The sequence below is a fragment of the Salmo salar genome, chromosome ssa03 (assembly GCF_905237065.1).
Source record: "Salmo salar chromosome ssa03, Ssal_v3.1, whole genome shotgun sequence".
Lineage (NCBI taxonomy): Eukaryota > Metazoa > Chordata > Actinopteri > Salmoniformes > Salmonidae > Salmo > Salmo salar.
In genome coordinates, this window is record NC_059444.1 from 34145496 (window position 1) to 34171257 (window position 25762).

The 25762-nt window shown below is 41.8% G+C and overlaps 1 protein-coding gene across 1 annotated transcript in view; it reads right to left on the reverse strand.

Moving 5' to 3' along the window:
* The window catches only part of pth1r (parathyroid hormone 1 receptor), an 85462-nt gene extending 74941 nt beyond the window's left edge, over positions 1–10521 (reverse strand). The window contains exon 1 of the mRNA XM_014191246.2: positions 9363–10521. Coding sequence (XP_014046721.1) covers positions 9363–9434 — 72 coding nt within the window. The 5' untranslated portion in view covers positions 9435–10521. The remainder of the gene's footprint in view (positions 1–9362) is intronic.
* Between the last annotated feature and the right edge of the window lie 15241 nt (positions 10522–25762).

Sequence of the window (25762 nt, forward strand, 5' to 3'; positions counted from 1 at the left end):
GGTTGAATCTGTATTTGAAATTCACTGCTCAACTGAGGGACCTTACAGTTAATTGTACGTCTTGGGTACAGTGATGAGGTAGTTGTTAAAAATCATGCTAAACACTATTATTATACACAGAGTGAGTCAATGCAACTCATTATGTGACTTGTTAAGCAAATTTCTTCTTAACTTATTTAGCCTTGCCAAACAAAGGGGTTGAGTACTTATCGACTCAAGACATTTCAACTTTGACATTATGGGATATTGTGTGTAGGCCAGTGACAAAAAAAATAAAATTGCGGAGGGCCGAGTATCTGCAGGTTTTGTTTTTTCCTTTCAATTAAGACCTAGACAACCAGGTAAGAGGAGTTCCTTACTAATTAGTGACCTTAATTCATCAATCAAGTACAAGGGAGGAGCGAAAACCCGCAGACACTCTGCCCTCCGGAGAATGAGTTTGACACGTGCTGTAACACAACAAAATGTAGAACAAGTCAAGGGGTGTGAATACTTTCTGAAGGCACTGTAAGTGTCTGCAATGAATGACACACATAGAGTGTAACACATTTGTGTGCCAGCCAGGACATTTGCTAGTACAATTTAGTGTTGTCACGATACAATCATTTTTACTTTGATACCGATACCAGGTTTAGTATCACGATACTTGATACCATCACGATACTACACACTAAAATCAATTTCCACACAATACCCATAATGACAAAAAGAAAACAGGTTTTTGAAATTTTGGCAAATGTATTAAAAACAAAAAACACATGTTTTTTATATAAGTATTCAGACCCTCAATTGAGCTCAGGTGCATCCTGTTTCCATTGATCATCCTTGAGATGTTTCTACAACTTGATTGGAGTCCATCTGTGGTAAATTCAATTGATTAGACATGATTTGGAAAGGCACACAGTTGACAGTGCGTGTCAGACCAAAAACCAAGCCATGAGGTCAAAGGAATTGTCCATAGAGCTTCGAGACAGGATTGTGTCAAGCCACAGATCTGGGAACCAAATGTCTGCAGCATTGAAGGTCCACAAGAACACAGTGGCCTCCATCATTCTTAAATGGAAGAAGTTTGGACACACCAAGACTCTCCCTAGAGCTGGACGCCCAGCCAAACTGAGCAATCGGGAGAGAAGGGCCTTGGTCAGGGAGATGACCAAAAACCCGATGGTCACTGACAAAGCTCTAGAGTTCCTCCGTGGAGATGGGAGAAACTTCTAGAAGGACAACCATCTCTGCAGCACTCCACCAATCAGAGCTTTATGGTAGAACGGCCAGACGCAAGCCAGTCCTCAGTAAAAGGCACATGACAGCCCACTTGGAGTTTGCCAAAAGGCACCTAAAGGACTCTCAGACTGAGAAACAAGATCCTTTGATCTGATGAAACCAAGATTGAACTCTTTGGCCTGAATGCCAAGCATCACATCTGGAGCAAACCTGGCCCCATCACTACGGTGAAGCCTGGTGGTGGCAGCATCATGCTGTGGGGATGTTTTTCAGCTGCAGGGACTTGGAGACTAGTCAAGATCTAGGGAAAGATGAACGGATCCAAAGTACAGAGAGATCGTTGATGAAAACCTGCTCCAGAGCACTCAAGACCTCAGACTGGGGCGAAGGTTCACCTTCCAACAGGACAACGACCCTAAGCACACAGACAAGACAACACAGGAGTGGCTTCGGGACAAGTCTCTGAATGTCCTTGAGTGGCCCAGCCAGAGCCCAGGCTTTAACCCGATTCAACATCTCTGGAGAGACCTGAAAATAGCTGTGCAGTGACGCTCCCCATCCAACCTGACAGAGCTTGAGAGGATCTGCAGAGAAGAATGGGAGAAACTCCCGAAATACAGGTTTGCCAAACTTGTAGCGTCATAACCAAGACTCAAGACTGTAATCGCTGCTAAAGGTGCTTCAACAAAGTACTGAGTAAAGGTTCTGAATACTTATGTAAATGTGATATTTCAGATATTTTTGTTTTTTTAACGTGCAAAATTTCTTAAAAACAGTTTTGGATTTGTCATTATGGGGTACTGTGAGTCGATTGATGGAGGGGGGAAAACAGTTTAGAATATGGTTCTAATGTAACAAAATGTGGAAAAAAGTGAAGGGGTCTGAATACTTTCCGAATGCACAATAGCTATAGTATCTTCAACCTAGCCTACACTCTTGAAAATGCTTGGTTGTTTGGATGACCCAACTGGTCACTTATTTGGATTGTTTTCTTTAAAAACAGCCAGGTTGTGTTGTTGATGCTGGGTTATCAAAATATGACTCAGCAGGTCAGATCAGAAGACTAGAGACATGGCTCATTAGGGGCGTGGCTTTCAGATATTTATTTTTGGCCACACGCTAGAGTAAATGTAGTTCCGGACAATCTGTTCTGTTGTATTGTCATTACATGTTAATATTGAACACTAACAGTTTTTCAGTAATGAGGCTTACAGAGGTGTATGAGTTCCTCAAGAGCCTATACAAATCCCAATGTTGGAATAGTTACCATTTTATTACCATATATAATCAGCAATGTTAAAGGGATACTTGTGGATTTTGGCTATGACGCCATTAATCAACTTCCCCAAAGTCAGATGAACTTATGGATACTATTCTCTGCATCCAGTATGAAGGACGTTAGAGCTAACTAGTGTTAGCGCAATGACTGGAAGTCTATGGTATCTACTAGCACACAATAAATTACTAGAGGTCTATGGTACAGTTGAAGTCGGAAGTTTACATACACTTAGGTTGGAGTTCCTTGATTTCTTGTTAACAAACTATAGTTTTGGCAAGTTGGTAAGGACATCTACTTTGTGCATGACACAAGTACTTTTTCCAACAATTGTTTACAGACAGATTATTTCACTTATAATTCACTGTATCACAATTCCAGTGGGTCAGAAGTTTACATACACAAAGTTGACTGTGCCCTTAAACAGCTTGGAAAATTCCAGAAAAATATGTCATGGCTTTAGAAGCTTCTGTTAGGCTAATTGACATCCTTTGAGTCAATTGGAGGTGTACCTGTGGATGTATTTCAAGGTCTACCTTCAAACTCAGTGCCTCTTTGCTTGACATCATGGGAAAATCAAAAGATATCAGCCAAGACCTCAGAAAAAAAATTGTAGACCACCACAAGTCTGGTTCATCCTTGGGAGCAATTTCCAAATGCCTGAAGGTACCACGTTCATCTGTACAAACAATAGTATGCAAGTATAAAAACCATGGGACCACGCAGTCGTCATACCGCTCAGGAAGGAGACGCGTTCTGTCTCCTAGAGATGAACGTACTTTGGTATGAAAAGTGCAAATCAATCCCAGAACAACAGCAAAGGACCTTGTGAAGATGCTGGAGGAAACGGGTACAAAAGTATCTATATCCACAGTAAAACGAGTCCTATATCGACATAACCTGAAAGGCCGCTCAGCAAGGAAGAAGCCACTGCTCCAAAACCGTCATAAAAAAGCCAGACTACGGTTTGCAACTGCACATGAGGACAAAGATCGTACTTTTTGGAGAAATGTCCTCTGGTCTGATGAAACAAAAATAGAACTGTTTGGCCATAATGACCATCGTTATGTTTGGAGGGAAAAGGGGAAGGCTTGCAAGCCAAAGAACACCATCCCAACCGTGAAGCAAGATGGTGGCAGCATCATGTTGTGGGGGTGTTTTGCTGCAGGAGGGACTGCTGCACACTAGTTAGCAATTTCGTCAAACTGCACTCAGACATAAAAATGGTATTGATGAGTTCATTTTACTCTGGGGAAGTAAATAAATGGCTTCATTGCTAAAATCCTGAAGTAGCCATTTAATATTATATTAGAATAATGTACAGTAATATGCATACATATTCAAGGACATTTTTATTTCGTAGTGTAAAAAAGTAATATGATGAACAGGAATGACATTTACTCTCACGGACGGCCAAAATAACTATCTGAAAGCCACGCCTCCAATCTTATGATAGGCTGCCACAGCTATAATATATTATTAAAAAGGTAAAAAATTGAACCCCTCCCATAAAAAAACGGGTTCCTGTTTGAAACTTTACACAGGCAGCCCAGTATCAGCATATAAAAATCAATCTGCGACACTTTGCTAAAATATATGCATAATGTCACAGCGATTCCTCTAAGAACCTTTTCTGAGGGGTTCCTGAATGAACCTTTTTGACCTGAAAAGGTTACCCCACAGTGACAATCTTTTGAACCCCAAAAGGTTATTGAATGCTCCTTTATTTCTTTATGCACTTGAAAAGTTGACTTATTCACATAATACAGAATGAAAAAGCTATGAGACAATAATATCTGTCTAATGCACATCTGATGATACTGCTTTCTCTTCCTGCATCAGATGAAATGACAACAACCAATCCAGGTAGCTAATCTGTATATAATACAGGGAAACATATTTTGCCAATCATACGTCTGCTGCACAGTGGATCCCATTTCAGCACTCAAGTGGATCCCATTTTAGCACTGTATTATGAAGCCAAGAGCAATTATATAAAGAATGATGGGGAAAAAACATTGACGTACTTTAAATGAAATTATGGGCAGAAAGACAAATTCGCCTCCATCTTTCATCAAATCAGGATGGCTTATTTATCACAAAACCATTTGATGTTGCCAATTATTTTAATGATTACTTAATTGGCAAAGTGGGAAAACTTAAGCAGGAAATGCCAACAATGAACAGTGAGCCACAGTATCCATGCATAAAAAAACTAAATAATGAAAGCATTTTATTTTTGAATTTTGTCAGGTGGGAAAATGATTTATCGATCAATATTGGCAAACCGCCTGGCATTGACAACTTAGATGGAAGGCTACTGAGGACAGTCGCAGACTCTATAGCAACTCTTATCTGTCATATCTTTCATCTAAATCTAGAGGAAGGTGTTTGTTCTAAGGCCTTTAGGGAAGCCAAAGTCATTCCACTACAGAGAAGGGCATTCAACATGTACTGCAGTGACACAAATGACTGATGATTGGTTTAAAGAAATTGACAAAAAGAACATTGAGGGAACTGCACTGCAGCCTTTGATATATTGAACATAACCCGTTGTTAAGAAAACGTATGTTTCATGGTATTTCAACCTCTGCCATATCGTGGATTCAGAGCAATACATCTAATAAAACTCAGAGGGTTTTCTTTAATGGAAGCTTCTCTAATGTCAAATGTAGGGTATGGTGTCCCGCAGGGCAGTTCTCTAGGCCCTTTACCCTCTACTCTATTTTTGTCACTGGCATTAAAGAAAGCCTGTGTGTCCACTTGTGCTGATGATTCAACCATATATGTGTCAGAAACCACAGCTGTCACATATACTCCCTCTCTGGCCTCTAGGTCACCAGACTTCTGATTATTATGCGCACCTGTCACCATCGTCACGTGCACCAGCGCTTATTGACACTCACCTGGACTCCATCACCTCCTTGATTACCTGCCCTTGTTTCTGTTTCATGTCGGTGCGCTGTTAGTGTTTCTCGTTTTGTTAATTTATTTATTACATTTATTCACTCCCTGAACTTGCTTCCCGACTCTCAGCATACATCGTTACAGAATAACGCCTCACCAAAGGGAAGCATTAGGGAGTGTTTTTTGTTTTTGTGTTGGAGGTGACGTCGGGTCTGGGTTCCGCTGCCGGAGCAACCGAAGGATGCCTCAGCCGGCTCTTCAGGCTTACATGCCTCAGCTGGTACATTGGGTGTCAAGACTCGGTTGGTGGGTCAAGCGTCTGTTGCTGAGTCTACCGAGGATGCCTCAGCTAGCTCGTCAGGCTTCCATGCCTTAGCTAGCTCGTCAGGTTTTTAAGACTCGGCAGGCTCCCATGCGACAGCTGGCTTGCTAGGCTCCGGCGCTTCAGGCTGCTCGTCAGGTTCCTGTGCCTCTACGGAGGCGACCGGTCCGCTCTTGATCCCCGGGAACGTCTCTCTGGTTGGCGTCCTGCGGCTGGAGCCGCACGTCGGAGAGGGGGGTGCTGTTTCGTCTGCTCCTACTTCGGCGCTCTAGGTCCCCGGCCTCCTGCGCCCCAGCCGGTTTCAACAGGTTCCCGCGCTTCAGCAGAGGTGGCCGACTTTCACCTTTTACCTGAGTAATTTTCTATTAAGGTATCTTTACTTTTACTCAAGTATGATTTGGGCACTTTTTCCACTACTAGATACATGTACTGTATGTAAACTACAGCAAGCATCATCAGTATACATTTGTTTTAAAGGATTTCAAATGACAAAGTACAGCTTAAAGCCAGTCTTAGCAAGTCCAAAATAAAATGTCACTTTTTTTCTTGTTTTAATATCTCAATGTCAAGATGAAAGATGAATTTCTCATTTGGGTCACTTCAAAGTGATAAGTTAAGGTTTCACGAATTATAAGTACAACAGCTTTGTTTACAAATTACAGGTCAGATTTCTCAAGGTAATTATGACACATAGGCCTATTGATAATTTATCTCGCACACGTTCTATCTGTTCCTCTGATCCATCCACGACTACAGCAACACATCAACAACACATATCTTGCTATCTCAATCTCATTACAAACAAGACTCATTATACATGAGAATTGAGTGATACAGAAGGGTAACTTAGCTGACAAATGCATGTCTTATTAGTAAATAATATTGGCTCCTGGCTGTCAGTGTGTCAGCCCGTCTGTGCAACAGTTGACTATGCGCAGGGGCACAGATTAGAAAATACTGGCTGGTCTCTTGTTACAAAGTTGCTTTGATGTTGCTAGCTTGATATTCTGAATGAAAACTGGAATTGTGGGCAATTTTCATTCAGCAAGGGATTGAGAATATTTTCCTAGTGCAACACTTGCTAGTTGGACCATATTTGAGATTCCTCAGCACGTCCAGTGCCCGCATGCTGCACACTATAGATAATAAGCACGAAAGCCAGCTCTGTCTACTGGTAATTGAAGAAACTAACTAGCTAATTTAGCTGGCTAGTAAACAGATAGATCCACACATACATTGCTTGCAAATGTGTATAGCCTACCGGTGGGTGATTAGCCCACAAACAAATAAACGTTACAGGTACATGCAAACTTTGCTGGAGTTGCTAGCTGGCTAATTGTTTTCCTCTTGGATGTTGCGTTTACTGTTGCAACCTTTTGATGTCTAATTTATTTTATAATTCAACCCTATAGTTTGAGTGTCGGCTTTTCCAGGCAAGTGTTTGCACCGCAAGATATAGCTGATACAGTGCTACCTTTGCCCCGCAGTTGGCGACCAATATTGTTTAAGCTAAGTAAATTGGAATTACATTTTACTGCTGTAACGTTCATAGCTGACTCCACTTATAAATTGTAATTTGTATAATACAGTATAGTGGTCTACATGCTTGTTATAGGCTACAAGCAAACGAGAACACCTGCAGTCTGATACTGACTGATCATGGGCGGCTGGCCCTGCGGCCGCATGAGAACTCTCAGATAGAGCACGTTATTACGTCTTGCCTGGGTGTGTTTACATTACGTCTTGCCTGGGTGTGTTTACATTACGTCTTGCCTGGGTGTGTTTACATTATGTCTTGCCTGGGTTTGTGACCCCGACAGTTTGATATTTCATAATGACAAATTACGCAAATGAGACCTAAGTCTGGCTTTAATGGAAGGATACACACTAACTGGATTAGTTAGGATTTAGACATTCCTAATACAGTTATAGATGTTGTTCTCAGTGGTTCATTACTCTGCCTTCATAAACTGGGGGGTGGGATCTGTCATCTTTGGTCATACACTATAAAAAAAAAAAACTCTTAAAGGGAACTTTTTAGAACACAAACAAAACATCAAAACTGTAAGGGTAAACACAATTCACAGACACAGCCTTTAACGACTGAATGTTGAATCAGCTATAAATACGCAGTTAGCTATGTTATAATTGTTTTCCCTTGCCATCTAAACCAATGAGGCCAGCAGTCCAGTGACTGCGGCACAGTGATGTACCACATCACTAGGGAAAGGCACTGACAGCCCCAGCCAACTGCCTGTTGAACGCTCAACACACTCAGCCAAAAAACACAGAACAACCAGGACCAGAACTGCTCATTGCAGTTGCCTGTAATGCTGTCGGCAAGGCCACTGTGTAGGCTATGGAGTAGAGCTACAGTTATACTGACATTATCTGACATTTGTAAATACCATCATCAACCTTGTGGCATTACAAAATAAGTCAGCATTACCTATCCACATAAAATACCTGCATGACATTACACAGACATAAAATGTTAACGAGCATTTGCCCCCTATGTGGTACATGTACACTAACATTCTAACTTAGAAAGTGCCACACTGAAGTGACATGGCAAGTAATTACAAGTGAATGCATGTTATAATGAATATAATAGATACCATGCCGGATGCAAAGTATGGTAACAAAAAGCTACATTTGTATTTAGACTCTCCCCACTGATGAAGTATTTAGGCACTGTATAGACATGTCAACATTACTAAGGATTAGCATAGCGATTTAACACAAGCACTCTTATCGCTCAGTCTGATGGGGCTCCATGTATGATTCATGCATTATTCAAATGACACACCATTATAGTCTACCGCAGTGAAAAAAATTCTTCATATAACGAAGTAAATGTCTACCTTGTAAGAGGTGCTTTAATAGCATGAATTCAAGGAAATAGCACTGCATAGAATGAATGGCCTGACCTATTATCTTCATGGCACAACCATAAGTGAATGCAATGCAATGAGTGGGTTTGTATCTATCCACAGCATCCTCTGTGGAGGGTGAGGAACCTACTGCACTGCCTCTGGGCAGAGGAATAGTTAAGAATATCATATTGCAGGTAAAATGTCTATTGAAACACTCTTGCTCTACCTGCACTATGGGAAGAGATGTTCAAGAAGGTGTCCATTTTATTTGTGCCATTATTGACTATTCATGTAAACGCATTCTCTAGACAGTTTATTCAGATGGTTGATCAGCTGTCAAAATGATTCCAGCTTTAATGGGCTGGATGTTCAATGAAATTCAGAATTATTTCAAAAGATAAAGCCCAGTTAGTAAAGTAGCTTCAATCTATTACGACTGAATAGACATAAAGCACGAGCAAAAAAGATTGCAGTTTTGAAACTGCAGTAGAAGTGCAGCAACTGCAGTCTACTGTGGTATTTTGGACGCAGTAATTGCAGAACAAATGCAGTGTACTGCAGTTGTACTGCACTCTAACTGCAGTTACACTGCAAAGTTACTGCTGTAAAGAAACTGTTATTTTGGACGCAGTATTTGCAGAATACTCTAGGTATATTATTCTGCACTCTGACTGGAATATTTTTTCGTAAGGGTGAGGTTAGCCGCCTACATACACAGATGACATGCAGAACGTGTTCTATAATGAAAATAACTTACCAGACAGACACGACTTAGGACCAAGCTGAAGAGAAGAAAGCGCAAACTGTGGAACACTAGAGTGGCTCCCATCCCGTTTCAGAAAGCAATTTTTAAAGAGGTTGATTCTTCAGTTAAAATGACTTCATCTACTTTTAACTGTCTCCAAAAGCGCTAGTCATGTTTCACTCCATCTGTCCTCTCATTATGGGCTTGATAGTGGCTTGTAAAATCATAACTATAATCTCTTCGCTTTCCCTCCCTCTTTTTAAATCCGCAACACGTTCAAACTGAGCCCACTCACTTTATTTCTCTGCATCTGTCTGTTTTTTTTCTTCTTCTGAAATTACATCCACATGTCAGAACTATTTATGTCGCTCTCGTTCTGCGGTGGGAAGTTCAAATGATTCTTTGTGGAGAAGAAACCAGCGCGGTATTTTTAGGTCTTTTTAGTCCTTCAGACTAACTTAAACACTTCAGTATGGAGCTGTGCGCCTTTATGCCATACCCCAAACGTTCCTTCTCACTAACTCCGTCCAAATGTTAATTGGTAAGTGGTCAAAATCATACGAAAAGACGTAGCTAACTTATTAAAAGATGTGTCCTAAGTTAATTTAATGTGCATATAGTGCACAAACGCATGGCTCATCATGTCATCTATCACAGTAAATAACTATAACCAAACTAATTCTATAATGATTTGACAAAAGACGCGTGTTTATAATGACAGATTTTAGCATACAAAGTGCATCTCAAGACAAACCATCACGTCAGTCATAAAATTATGAACTTTTCCCTAATAAGATTCTTGCTTTGGCGAAACATCTTATCGTTGGCTGTCCCCCCCAGACATTAATTTCGGAACAGAATAGTTGGCCCATTCACACTAATTATCAATCTATACATTGTATCGAACTATAAACAGTTTAACTTCAGTTATACCAGTCTATGTGGATGTATCAAATCCCAAAACGTAACGCGATTTACGCATGGTGATTTAGACAGTCCAAGGAAAACGCCAACTCGGCTATCAAGATCACACTTACGCTATTTGAGAGAAAACAAACGGATTCATTTCACCTATTTCAGAACCACCTACTTCTAAAAAAAAACGGCAGCTTCCTTTCAAAGAGTTATCCCTAATATTCAACGCGGCTCCAAATGTTGACGGCAGCGGCTAGAGATCAGTTGTGAGTAATGTGGATGAAAAGGGGGATGGAAAGAGGCAGGTATTAGACAGGCGCGTGAAAGGATCTCATTGGTCCGCGCTCTCTTGCTTTAGATTAAACCACGACTCTTAAAACGACATATTTTGTCACCCCTTCAACACAATCTCCACATTCAACCGATTTCCGAGTGTTGCCAATTAATTTCCGCAAACATCTTTAACTGTATTTGCTATCGACACATAATCCATAGGAGGAGTAAAATGTTCCACAAACATTTTACACTTTTTCTTCTTTTTTTTAAAAACTAGTAGCCTACTATACATATCCTCTACATCAGGGTTCCCCTAATCGCGGCCTGCGGGCCAAATTCGGCCAGCTGGTGATTCTATCTCACTCATCATTATTCATGATTTATTCAGGACTATCTGTGGTTGCATTCACATTATCATAGAAGTGTTTAGAAACATATTCTATTTTAATTTACAATAAAAGTGACTCAAATGACACAATACAAGATTTACAATTCATTTCTATTGGGCACAAAATAATCTGAAACACAAGCAAAACCAACAGCAAATGCATCGGTTTGTGTCAAGAACTGCAACGCTGCAAGGTTTTTCATGCTTAACAGTTTCCCGTGTGTATCAAGAATAGTCCACCACCCGAAGGACACCCAGCCAATTTGACACAACTGTGGAAAGCATTGGAGTCAACATGGGCCAGCATCCCTGTGGAATGCGTTCGACACCTTGTAAAGTCCATGCAGAAACGAATTGACGATTTTCTCAGGGCAAAAAGGGGGAGGAAGAATAAGCAAAATGTCTGACACTGTTGGTTCATCAAATGGTTTTGTTAGAGGAGCATCTGTAATCTATCTATTGCAGTTCTCTTTCATTGTTAGAATGTCAACACATTCAGATGACAAATTCAAAGAAATATTACATCGGTCGAGGTCAGTAGCTACGTCGGCCTACTGTACGATCACAGCCGTAAATCTTACTGCTTACTCATTAGAACAGATAGGCAAATAACTACAGTATCACTTTATAAGAAAACTTGCCAATTCATGTGGTAAAAAAAGTACTGAGTCAAAGCGTATTTTTATAGAAGCTTGCATGTAGCCTACCACACACAAAGTGACAAGGAAATGTGTGTAGTGAGTAAGTAATTGTCTTGGGACATGCTGTGAAGGACTGTTGATTTGGATTAAGATGCCATCCAGTCCATATCTATTATAAATGGGAGAGAATTCTTCTGTGCCACAGAAACTCTCAACCATATGTCACACTGAGAGAGATTGTAACACAGCACAGATTTTGCATCTACCTCTAATAGAACATCTCACCACCCCAATGTACATTACCAGTCAAAAGTTTGGACACACCTACTCATTCCAGGGTTTTTCTTTATTTTTACTATTTTCTGTAGAGTAATAGTGAAGACATCAAAACTATGAAATAACACATGTAATCATGTAGTAACCAAAAAGTGATCAACAAATCAAAATATATTTTATATTTAGAGATTTTTCAAAGTAGCCACCCTTTGCATTGATGACAGCTTTCCACACTCATTGAGCTGTAGTCAATGAACAGCATTCTCACAGTGTTCCTTTTGTCCAGGTGGGAAAGGGCAGTGCAGATTGCAATAGAGATTGAAATAGAGATTGTGTCATCTGTGGATCTGTTGTGGCGGTATGCGAATTGGAGTGGTCTAGGGTTTCTGGGATGATGGTGTTGATGTGAGCCATGACCAGCCTTTCAAAGCACTTCATGGCTACAGACGTGAGTCCTACGGGTCGGTAGTTATTTAGGCAGGTTACCTTGAAACATGTAGGTATTACAGACTTGGTCAGGGACAGGTTGAAAATGTCAGTGAAGACACTTGCCAGTTGGTTAGCGCATGCTCTGAGTACACATCCTGCCTGTTTAAAGGCCTGGTCCGGTATTAGCAGTAAATTGTTTGCTTCCGACTCATTAAATAAAACAAATCCATCCAATTCAAGGCGAGTAAACGCTGTTCTGATATCCAGAAGCTCTTTTTGGTCATAAGAGATGGTGGCAAAAACATTATGTACAAAATAAAAAATATTGTTGTTTCAGCTGTTTGAACCTGGTGTACAAAACTGAAAAGTAAAACATGCAAAAACAAAACTCATGAACGGGAAGCATAGATCTAGCGCACATAGAGCATATCTACAGCTTCTTAGACTTGCTAAAGCAATCAAGTAGAGTGATAGATCTATAACTTACATTACATGAATTTGGCCGGGTTCTACTATGCTATATGTGTCACGACTTCCGCAGAAGTTGGCTCCTCTCCTTGTTTGGGCGGCGTTCGGCCGTCGACGTCACCGGATTTCTAGCCATCGCCGCTCCATTTTTCATGAATCCATTTGTTTTGTCTTGTTCCCTGCTCACCTGGTTTTCATTCCCCAATCAATCTACATGTATTTATTCCTCTGTTCCCCATCATGTCTTTGTGAAAGATTGTTTGTGTTATTTGTTGACGCACCAGACTGGTTTGTTTTTTCCGTGGTATTTCACGAAGATGTTTATTGTTAAACATAATGCTTGTGACTGTTTTGCACGTTTTGCACTTTTGCCTCAATAAAATGTGCGCCTGTTAACAAATCTCTTCTCTCCTGCACCTGACTTCACTACCAGTACGCACACACCTGACAATATGGAATTGTTTTTATGCCCCTAGCTGCACAATGTGATACAAGGCACAGTTTATTAGCTTGACAGACTCATAGTCTTTTCACATTAATTTATCATCATTGAAAGAGTTCATTTATACACTTTATTTGATCAATTTATGACTTTTGTTGTCTTTTAGAGAAATATGTACTCATAATTGTCACGACTTCCGCCGAAGTCAGCTCCTCTCCTTGTTCGGGCGGCATTCGGCGATCGACGTCACCGGCTTTCTAGCGATCGCCACTCCATTTGTCATATTTCCATTTGTTTTGTCTTGTTCCATACACACCTGGTTTTAATTCCCTAATCACACTGCATGTATTTAGTCCTCCGTTCCCCTCCATGTCTTTGTGTGAAATTGTTGGATGTTAAGTGGGTATTTACCACGCGCCTGATTTTTGTTCATGTTCCGCGTTTTGGGCACGTTTTATTGTATTCTGTGCTGTCGTTTTGGAACGGAATAAGTGTGCCTGTTACTACACGCTACTCTCCTGCACCTGACTTCGCCTCCCTTACACACCCGTAACAATAATAAAGTGATTTGAAATAATATGCTCTGAGAACTTTCCTTGATTCTTTCTACCAAGGTCTCTTTTACATATGAACCCTGTGTACACATCAATACATGTCAATATACTCTAAACATATCAATATACACATCAACATTCACATCAATACACAAAAGGCAAAATACAATCTTTCAAAATTCGTCATTGGACCTCCAATGTTGACTTTTAACCTTCTAAACATTTCCTTCTGATCCAACCCTGAGGCTTTCTTTCCACATACTAAAGCATCATGCTTACCACACGTCGGCTAATAGGACTGTCTTTTTTGTCAATGACATTGGTATTTTATTAGGATCCCCGTTAGTTGTTGCAAAAGCAGCAACTACTTATTCTGGGGTCCACACAAAACATTAAACATAATACAGAAATATATAATACAGAACATTAATAGACAAGAACAGCTCAAGGGCAGAACTACAACAACAAAAAAATTACGGTGGGCTTAAATCATTGACACCATGATAAAGATGAGCAAAAATGACTGTATAAAATAAATAATTCAAATAGTGAGCTATATTGTATGCTCAAAAACATCAGGAAATGATATTCAATTGCTCAGAGAAAGATATTTTGTTTAACAACTAATCTTTTTTTTCTAAAAAAGGTAGCAGTCCTGGGGCCCTTGTTAAGATCAACGGCATCATGAACTTTACCCAGTACCAACATATTTTATTTAAAAACCTGGTTGCCTCTGCCAGGATGCTGAAACTTGGCCGCAAATGTATCTTCCAGCAAGACAGTAACCTCAAGCACACAACAAAATCCACAAATAAATGGTTATGGAAACAAAAGCAACACTTTGCAATGGCCATCTCAGTCTCCGGACTTGAAACCAATGGAAAATCTGTGGTTTGAATTGAAGAGGGCAGTCCATAAATGCAGACGAAGGATATCAAAGATTTGGAAGGATTCTGTATGTGTCAAACTGTGGGTAACTGGTGCGTGGAATCAGGCGCAGGAGAGCAGAGATGAGTGTACAAGGTAATTTATTCCACAAACAGCACCAGTATAAAACAAATACTAAAAGGTGGGTGAAATACCGGTTACTTGTAAATTAAATGCGTAGTAACGAACCCGGCAAACAATACCAGCCAACAAGTAACGACCAGAACAATATATACAAACACGCACACAAACATGTGGGAAACAGAGGGTTAAATAATGAACATGTAATTGGGGAATAGAAACCAGGTGTGTAGAAAACAAAGACAAAACAAATGGAAAATGAAAAGTGGATCGGCTATGGCAAGAAAGCCGGTGAAGTCGACCGCTGAATGCCGCACAAACAAGGAGAGGGACCGACTTCGGCGGAAGTCGTGACAGTATGCAGGAATGGTCAAAGATCCCTCCTAATGTGTTCTCTAACAAAAAAAATGTAAAGGCTCAGTGTCATTATCCTCTCAAGGTGAGTAATTGAAAGGTATTGAAAACAGGGGTGTCAACAATTTGACCCATACCTTTTTGAGAAATACTTGATGACTTGTTAAACAAAATATCTTTCTCTGAGCAATTGTATTATTATAAAGGAATATAATGTCCCTATTTTTTGGGAGAATACAATATAGTTCAGTACTTTACTTATTTATTTTATAGTCATTTTTGCTCATCTTTATCAAGTGTCAATAATTCCGGACCCCAGTGTACATATGTTTCCAATATACATTATGTTGAAGTTACAGTAAAAGCTCATGGTCCGCCAGTTTCCTTCATCCCCTCTAATGCTTTGTTTTGGCATTATTTCTCTGCCACAGAAATATGAGGTAATAGATGGTAATAAACCTTTAATTACAACATAATACTTTGGCTTTGGCTTATCTCTCTAATTATGATTTCATTATTGTTCCAGAACAACAAACGAGGTGGGGGGACACTCTCTCTGAACACCACAGAACAATAGTTGAGTCACACCTCCAGGGAATGAGGACCTAGGTCAACTCAATCTCATATGAAGGCAATTCATATTGCCTTGGCAGCTCACCACTCTGATCTCCCAATGGGAAATGAAGAAACAGGAAATAAGATCCAAGCCGGACAGGAATCTCTGAATCTTCCCCCAAGCTGGAAAAAATACTATGTGTTTCAAACAACCTGATTATTTCATTAATTTATTATGGCAGCCTATTCTGTTGAGTTCTTTACCCATCAATAATTGATTTTTACCCAACAACCATTTTCCTCATAGGCTTATTGGAGGTCAGCTGTAGCCGATAGCCTGGCACTAACTTGATTATATCCAAATATGCAGCAATTTAAATATGGTTAGGGAAAACATTAATAGGGTACAACATGCAACCCTTAACTAAACTGATTTAATTGTAGTTTTCTCTGTGAACTTCATTTGGAGGCAGAATGCGTATTGCTTACTGAACCAGTAAACTGTATACTAGAGAGTGAATATTTATTTAGTGGTATCAGTAATGAGACATCAGTTAATTTACCATATCCTGCCCAGACATCCAGACAGATGCGTTAAACACCCACACCAGCTAAAATCTTTTTTCAGCTGGAAAACGATGCCTAGAGCTTACCCATCATGTTGCACAACAAAATAAGTAGTCATTTGAGTCTAAGTATGATATCTTTGGGCTTGAAGTGGAAAATCCAAAGTGAGAACTTAAAGTAAGAAAATACAGTGCCTTGCAAAAGTACTCAACCCCCTTGGCGTTTTTCCTATTTTCTTTCATTACAGCTCTCACGCCCTGACCTGAGAGAGCCGTTTTTCTCTGTTTAGTTAGGTCGGGGTGTTATATGGGGTGGGCATTCTATGTATTGTATTTCTTTGTTTTGGCCGAGTATGGTTCCTAATCAGAGGCAGCTGTCTATCGTTGTCTCTGACTGGGAATCATACTTAGGCAGCCTTTTCCCACCTGTGTTTGTGGGTAGTTGTTTTCCGTTTAGTTATCTGTTGCCTGACGGAACTGTTTGCTTTCGTTTTGTTTCTTTGTTTAAGTGTTTCGTTATAGAAATAAATATGAGCACCTACCACGCTGCGTTTTGGTCCCCTTCTCAGTACGACGAAAGCCATTACAACAGCCTGCAATTTAAATGGATTTTTATTTGGATTTCATGTAATGGACATACACAAAATAGTCCAAATTGGTGAAGTGAAATTAAATAAATTACTTGTTTCAAAAAAATTCAACAACAAAAAAAACGGAAAAGTGGTGGTGCATATGTATTCAACCCCTTTGCTATGAAGCCCCTAAATAAGATCTGGTGCAACCAAGTACCTTCAGAAGTTACATAATTAGTTAAATAAAGGCCACCTGTGTGCAATCTAAGTGTCACATTATCTGTCACATGATCTCAGTATGTATATACACCTGTTCTGAAAGGCCCCAGAGTCTGCAACACCACTAACAAGGGGCACCACTAAGCAAGCGGCACTATGAAGACCAAGGAACTCTCCAAACAGGTCAGGGACAAAGTTGTGGAGAAGTACAAATCAGAGGTGGGTTCTAAAAAATATCTGAAACTTTGAACATCCCAAGGAACACCATTAAATATGTTATTTAAAAATGGAAAGAATATGGCACCACAACAAACCTGCCCAGAGAGGGCCGCCCATCAAAACTCATGGACCATGCAAGGAGGCCATTAATCAGAGAGGCAACAAAGAGACCAAAGATAAGCCTGAAGGTGCTGCAAAGCTCCACAGTGGAGATTGGAGTATCTGTCCATAGGACCACTTTAAGATGTACACTCCACATAGCTGGGCTTTACGGGAAGAGCAGCCAGAAAAAAAGCCATTGCTTAAAGAAAAAAATAAGCAAACACATTTGGTGTTCGCCAAAAGGGATGTGGGAGACTCCGCAAATATATGGAAGAAGGTACTCTGGTCAGATGAGACTACAATTAAGCTTTTTGGCCATCAAGGAAAATGCTGTCTGGCACAAACCCAACACCTCGCATCACCCCGAGAACACCATCCCCACAGTGAAGCATGGTGGTGACAGCATCATGCTGTGGGGATGTTTTCATTGGCTGGGACTGGGAAACTGGTCAGAATTGAAGGAATGATGGATGGCACTAAATACAGGGAACTTCTTGAGGGAAACCTGTTTCAGTCTTCCAGAGATTTGAGACTGGTACAGAGGTTCACCTTCCAGCAGGACAATTACCTTAAGCAAACTGCTAAAGCAACACTCAAGTGATTTAAGGGGAAATGGCCTAGTCAAAGCCCAGACCTCAATCCAATTGGGAATCTGTGGTATGACTTAAAGATCTCTGTACACCAGTGGAACCCATCCAACTTGAAGGAGCTGGAGCAGTTTTGCCTTGAAGAATGGGCAAAAATCCCAGTGGCTAGATGTGCCAAGCTTACAGAGACATACCCCAAGAGACTTGCAGCTGTAATTGCTGCAAAAGGTGGCTCTACAAAGTATTGACTTTTTTTTGGGGGGGGGAATGAATAGTTATGCACGCTCCAGTTTTCTTTTTCTTTTTTTCTTATTTCTTGTTTGTTTCACAAGAAAAAATATTTTGCATCTTCAAAGTGGTAGGCAAGTTGTGTAAATAAAATGATACAAACCCCCCCAAAAATCCAGTTTGATTCCAGGTTGTAAGGCAACAAAATAGGAAATATGCCAAGGGGGTGAATACTTTCGCAAGCCACTGTAGCTATTTTATTCTGATGAGTGGATGAAGTGGACCGATGAAATGTCAACACAGCTGGGACACCTCATTGTTTCTGGAGACACATTGTGCATGGCGGCGCTACAGCAAGAGTACAAGTAGCAGTTGCTCGCTAACTATACAAGTTTGGCTGGCTGGCTAGCTAGCAATAGCTAGCATAGCTAACTGTGCAGTGAAGTAAATCCACATGAATGAAGTTAATTTATAACTCATTGAGTAAATCACTGTTTTACCAATACTAACACTATCGCATCGGCTTAGCTTTGTCAGCAAACGCAAAGTTGCGTCATAATTATGTCTTGTCCTTACAACAACTTACCTGAACTCTAGTTTGCAAATTTTGATATTAATTTGCAGCATTGTGTATCACATTGGCCAGTCAGCACATTCCCTTTGACAGCTAGGTTTATTACTGTAGAGACTCCTTTCAGTTTTGGTTTTAATTACTGTAGCTAGCTAGCTTGCTTTCAAAGTTGAGAGATTGGATGTATGTAGTGAAATGTGTTCATCCCTCAATTTTTGCACTTCTGTGTTTAGCAGAGTAACATTCTGTCCTATCCAACAATCACCAAATGTGAGAACTAATATTGTAGTTGCCTATATTCCATTTTCTCTTAGGCTACCCATCCCCCCCTCTGCTCTGCATGGCTACAGAAGTAAAACCATGTCCAGACAGACACCTTCCCTCTCCACTGAGAATGTTTGAGTATTTCATTGTATGCCATTGTCAAGTTCATAGAATTTAGATTGTATTTAGATTTAGATTGTAAGATTGTCTGTCTGTCATGATCCATGACAGACAGACAATCTTACAATGTGACTATTCACTTACTCCCCTTTTGTGTCTGTGTTTCAGGAGTCAACAGACAAAAACAATTAATCCTCACCGAAGTTTTTCCAGAAAAATGCAGTGTACACATTTATTTGAGTAGCTTATTGTGAAAGTAGGCCTATTTCACTGTAAATAACATCATAACTCGCAAACGCCCAGGATTCTCTCTCTCCCAAAAATCAGGTCACCGTCCATAATTATCCAACCCTGCTAAAATCCCTACACCACCTACGTGAAGTAAAGTATAGTCAGGACTATGACAAGGCTGCACAATTATGGGTGGCCTGACCCGGGTATTGATGTGCACAGTGGGTAGGTACCTGACAGCATTGTCTTGACTGTATACAGAGAGCAAGAATCCCTACCTGATTCTGGAGACACATTGTGCATGGCTAAATAGTAATGTATGGACAAGATCCATGACAGACATAATGACAATTCAACAACCTACTGAATGTGTTTCATGTGTCTTACAGAACTGAGGACTCCTGGGCTGTGTGATGCAGACCAAGCACATAGCCTGAACCAAGCAGAGGCTGAGCAAGCTGGCAATATTGTAATATTGACATAAAGGGAGGATGTGGATGAAATTGTAAAAAAAATAAACACAGAATGGTCCATGTTTATATAACCAACTACAATTACAAGCTAAGCAAACAATGGAATGGAAAATAAATTATTATAATGTACAGAAAGCCCAGATGTTCGTTTTAGTCTACTCCTGCGCTCAGGGTCCTATCACACATTGACCACATGAGGGTTTCCTATGTTACAATATGTTTGAGGGGGGCCACATTGACATTTGAATTGTTATGGGGATCCTCATGAGCACCACTGAAATTATAACCATGTCTGTGTTCTAACAAGCCACAACTTCCTCCTCTCTTGGCTATAACCTTTATTTGAGTATACACATTCTGTTACAGGAACACTGGTGTTATTGTTTGGCGAATACAAGATAACTAGTGGTTTTGTACTCCGTACACATCAACAGTGTAATATCTGGACGAAGTTTGATAATACTAACTAAATAATAAGGAACATAAAGAATGTTTTTCAAAATGCATACTACTGTGCTCCGAGCACCCATATTGGAGCACGGGAGAGTCGGAGTATGAGTCAAAATCAAAGTATACGAAACGGAGAACAGAGGGCACTTCTCGAATGCGTACTATGTTTGTACATATTTTAAAGAATGTATCGATGCAAGCTTCAATGTTAAGTACGCAAACAAATATGACGCAACCATAAAACAATTATTCAAAATTTGGTGAAATCAATGGCGGCCATTACTGTAGCAGAAGCGAGAGAAAATAAACTCAGACTTTGGAATTACATTTTTTATTTTTTTATTGGGCTCCCCATTAGCCGACGTCAATGGTGACAGCTAGTCTGCCTGGGGTTCGACACATAGCAATAACAAACTTTACAGACCAAATACTTACCAATTTACATACATTACAACTAGGTCAGATAAGGGAGAGGTGTTGTGAGGTGTTGTTCTATTTGTTTTTTAAAGCTCATTTTGCTGTTTGCTTGAGTAATTTGAGCTGGAATTCATTTAGGATTTGGGGACTGTAAAAAGAAAGCTGGTGGCATGTCTTGTGGGGTAAGTTTGTCTGTAATAAGAGCTATATGTAAATTGATTATACAGAAAATGTTGACATTTCAACATAATAATAATATAATATATATATATATATATTGTATATATATAAATACTTGATGAAGTTAATCTCTCATCAACCCTCAACTAGGAAAGACATGCATGCATGTTGTTGATGTTAGCTCTGTATGTGCAGGGTTGCCTAGTGGTTAGAGCATTGGACTAGCAACCAAAAGGTTGCAAGTTCAAATCCCTGAGCTGTCAAGGTACAAATCTGTTGTTCTGAACAGGCAGTTAACCCACTGTTCCTAGGCCATCATTGAAAATAAGAAGCTGTTCTTAACTGACTTGCCTAGTTAAATAAAGGTAAACAAATAATAATGCTGAGCCATTTTTGCTAGGTCTTTCTTTGCTGCACTTGACCATATTAGCAGACAGTAATCAAGATGGGACAAGACCAGATCCTGAACAACTAGTACAGTTGATTTGTGTCAAAAACGCAGAACTTCTTTGCATAACAGATATACCCCTCCACATCTTCACAACAACTTTAGCAATATTACTTGACCATGATAATTGACCATCCGATTTTATACCTAGGAGTTTAGCTTCCTCAACTTGCTCAATGGTCACACCCTTTATACACAACTCCAGCTGAGGTATGGGTCTTGGATAATGTTTTGAACCAAATACAATGCTTTAGTTTTAGCTGTATTTAAGACCAGATTATTTGTAACACCCATTCTGATACTGACTGTAACTCCTTATTTAGAATTTCAGTGAACTCACTGGCTTTGGATGCTGACATGTAGCGTGTGGAATCATCCGCATACATAGTCTTTCTAGATTTGTGTAAGACCAGTGGCAAATAATTTGTAAAAGCAGAGAAGAGTAATGGCCCAAGACAACTGCCTTGAGGGACACCGCACTGGACATGCAGTATCTGATGTTAGTGAAGCTTCCATTGAAGAACACTCTCAGAGTTCTATTGGCTAAATAACTGTCCAACCATGTGATGGCAGGTGATGTAAAACCATAGAAAGTGAGTTTCTTCATTAACAATTTATGATGAATAACATCAAAGGCTGCAATGAAATCTAACAATACAGCTCGAACTATCATCTTATTATCCATGTATTTTAACCAATACTTCTCTATGCATGTTGAAAGTCAGTAGCTAACTTGTTCTCTAAAAAATAAAATACCATTGTATTTGGTCAAACACAATTCTCTCTATCAGTTCAATAAGAACAGGCAGAAAACTGATTGGGCGGCTGTTGGAACCAGCAAAGGGTCCTTTACTATTTTTGGCAGTGGAATTACATGAGCTTTTTTCCAAGCCTGTTTTTCCACCTCTCCCTCAAGAACTTGAGTTAATTCAAAACAGTAATCCGTCTCTTTTATCATTTGATATTTTATACAAAAATATGATCGTTGGCAATGTTGTCATTTCACTTCTTGAAAGGTTTTGTTATTGTCACGCCCTGACCAGGTGAACTCGGGTATATTGGGTCAGGGTGTGTCATGTTAGGTATTTTTCATTGGTTTGTGTTTGGTTTACGTTTTAGCCTTGTGTAGGCTCTAGGTGGGTTTATTTCTATGTTGGGTTCTAACGATTCCCAATCAGAGACAGCTGTCGCTAATTGTCTCTGATTGGGATCACATTTAAGTTGCTGTTTTCCCCACGCTGTTTGTGGGGTGTTGTCTCTTTGTTTGAGCACGTAACGTATCTGCATTTTTCTTGATTTTGTGTACATGTTTAATTCCAGTGTGTTGAATAAACATGTGTTCGCTCCCAGCTGTGTTTTGGTCCGCTTCCTCGTCACCAGGCGATGCACGTTACACAACACCCCACCGAACCAGGACCAAGCAGCGGGAGGAAAAGGAGCGCGAGAGATGGGCTCGCGAGGGGAAGGAGTTCTGGACCTGGGAGGAGATCATGTCGGGGAAAGGACCCTGGCGGAAGGATTCCCAGGTCGAGGAGGTAAAGCCAGCCGGTAGACGGAGTCGCAGGCGGCGGTCGAGGAGGCCCGGAAAACACCCCCAAGAATTTTTTTGGGGGGGGCTAATGGGGTGGTCCGGAAGGGCAGAGGAAGAGCCCAGACCACTGCTCTCGTGGGGGATGACGGCGGAGGAAGAGACGAAGATGATGAGGCAGTTGATTGAGGACCTGCAGAGGGAAGATCTGGAGGAGGAACCATGGTATGCGGAGTTGCGCGCTGTGTCGCCAGTGCGCCCGCACAGCCCGGTGCGTCCGGTGGACATGCCCAGCACATGCCGTGCTAGGATGGGCATCCAGCCAGGACGAGTGGCTAAACCGGCTCCACGCTTCAGGTCACCAGTACGTGTTCACAGTCCTGTCTGGCCCGTCCCTGCTCCCCGCACCAGGCTAGTGGTGCGTGTCCACAGTCCTGCCCGGCCCGTCCCTGCTCCCCGCACCAGGTTAGTGGTGCGTGTCCCCAGTCCTGTCCGGCCCGTTCCTGCTCCCCGCACCAGGTTAGTGGTGCATGTCCCCAGTCCTGTCCGGCCCGTTCCTGCTCCCCACACCAGGTTAGTGGTGCGTGTCCCCAGTCCTGTCCGGCCCGTCCCTGCTCCCCGCACCAGGTTAGTGGTGCGTGTCCCCAGTCCTGTCCGGCCCGTCCCTGTTCCCCGCACCAGGTTGGTGGTGCGTGTCCCCAGTCCGGCCCGGCCCGTTCCTGCTCCCCGCACCAAGTCAGTGGTGCGTGTCCCCAGTCCTGTCCGGCCCGTCACTGCTCCCCGCACCAAGTCAGTGGTGCGTGTCCCCAGTCCTGTCCGGCCCGTCCCTGCTCCCCGCACCAGGTTAGTGGTGCGTGTCCCCAGTCCTGTCCGGCCCGTTCCTGCTCCCCACACCAGGTTAGTGGTGCGTGTCCCCAGTCCTGTCCGGCCCGTCCCTGCTCCCCGCACCAGGTTAGTGGTGCGTGTCCCCAGTCCTGTCCGGCCCGTCCCTGTTCCCCGCACCAGGTTGGTGGTGCGTGTCCCCAGTCCGGCCCGGCCCGTTCCTGCTCCCCGCACCAAGTCAGTGGTGCGTGTCCCCAGTCCTGTCCGGCCCGTCCCTGCTCCCCGCACCAAGTCAGTGGTGCGTGTCCCCAGTCCTGTCCGGCCCGTCCCTGCTCCCCGCACCAGGTTAGTGGTGCGTGTCCCCAGTCCTGTCCGGCCCGTCCCTGTTCCCCGCACCAGGTTGGTGGTGCGTGTCCCCAGTCCGGCCCGGCCTGTTCCTGCTCCCCGCACCAAGTCAGTGGTGCGTGTCCCCAGTCCTGTCCGGCCCGTCCCTGCTCCCCGCACCAAGTCAGTGGTGCGTGTCCCCAGTCCTGTCCGGCCCGTCCCTGCTCCCCGCACCAGGTTAGTGGTGCGTGTCCCCAATCCTGTTCCGGTCGACGGCTCCGCTCCGGAGCCTGAGCATGCCGCTCCACAGTGGTCCAGTCCGGGCCAGAGGGGTAGGGTTAAGGTGAAGGCGGGGGAGAGAACATGCCCGGGGCCAGAGCCTCCACCGAGGGTGAGGCGCCCACCCGGGTCCCCCCCCCAATAGAGCAGTGGCTGGAGCAGTGGCTTCTTCCTTGCTGAGCGGCCTTTCAGGTTATGTCGATATAGGACTTGTTTTACTGTGGATATAGATACTTTTGTAACTATTTCCTCCAGCATCTTCACAAGGTCCTTTGCTGTTGTTCTGGGATTGATTTGCACTTTTCGCACCAAAGTACGTTCATCTCTAAGAGACAGAATGCGTCTCCTTCCTGAGCGGTATGATGGCTGTGTGGTCCCATGGTGTTTTTACTTGCATACTATTGTTTGTACATATGAACGTGGTACCTTCAAGCGTTTAGAAATTGCTCCCAAGGATGAACCAGACTTGTGGAGGTCTACAATTTTTTTCTGATATCTTGGCTGATTTCTTTTGATTTTTTCCATGATGTCAAGGAAAGAGGCACTGAGTTTGAAGGTAGGCCTTGAAATACATCCACAGGTACACCTCCAATTGACTAAAATTATGTCATTTAGCCTATCAGAAGCTTCTAAAGCCATGACATCATTTTCTGAAAATGTTCAAGCTGTTTAAAGGCACTGTCAACTTAGTGTATGTAAACTTCTGACCCACTGGAATTGTGATATAGTTAATTATAAGAGAAATAATCTGTCTGTAAACAATTTTTGGAAAAATGACTTGTGTTATGCACAAAGTAGATGTCCTAACCGACTTGCCAAAACTATAGTTTGTTGACAAGAAATCTCTGGAGTGGTTTAAAAACGAGTTTTAATGACTCCAACCTAAGTGCATGTAAACTTCCAACTTCAACTGTACGTTGCAGCAGTAGCTAGCGATCTTTGTCCCATTCCTGATATTTCTGTTACTGATATTTCTGTTGTTAGCTGCCTAACTAGTTAGGTAGCTAACAACAGAAATATCAGGAATATAGTGACAAAGCAAAGGACACCAACGACTCACACTTGTGAAATAATCAGTCTGCATTTATTGCTGTTGGTAAGGTGCCCTAGTAGTTCCATCGTGCTTATCCACATCCTGAATCCATCCATGTTATTTGACTTGGGGGACTCTGCCCAACTCAGTGCCCGCACGTGGGAGATAATTTTAATATTCAAGTGTATGCGTGTCTTAATGGCTGAGCTATGAAATATTTTTACCAGTATACGGCCTAACCCATCCTGATCCTATTTAATGATTGAATTCCACACTGTTGTTTCCTCACATGCCAAGAAGGGGCACCAAGAAAAACTGCTTTTCAACATCATTAATTATCATTTTCTGGAAGGACATCTATTTAATTCATATTGTAATTAATTTGAGGTAATATTTCATACAAAATATGGAACACTGGACAGATACTGACAGAAGACGTAGGAAAAAGGGTGCACTCTCCTCGAGCAACCGAG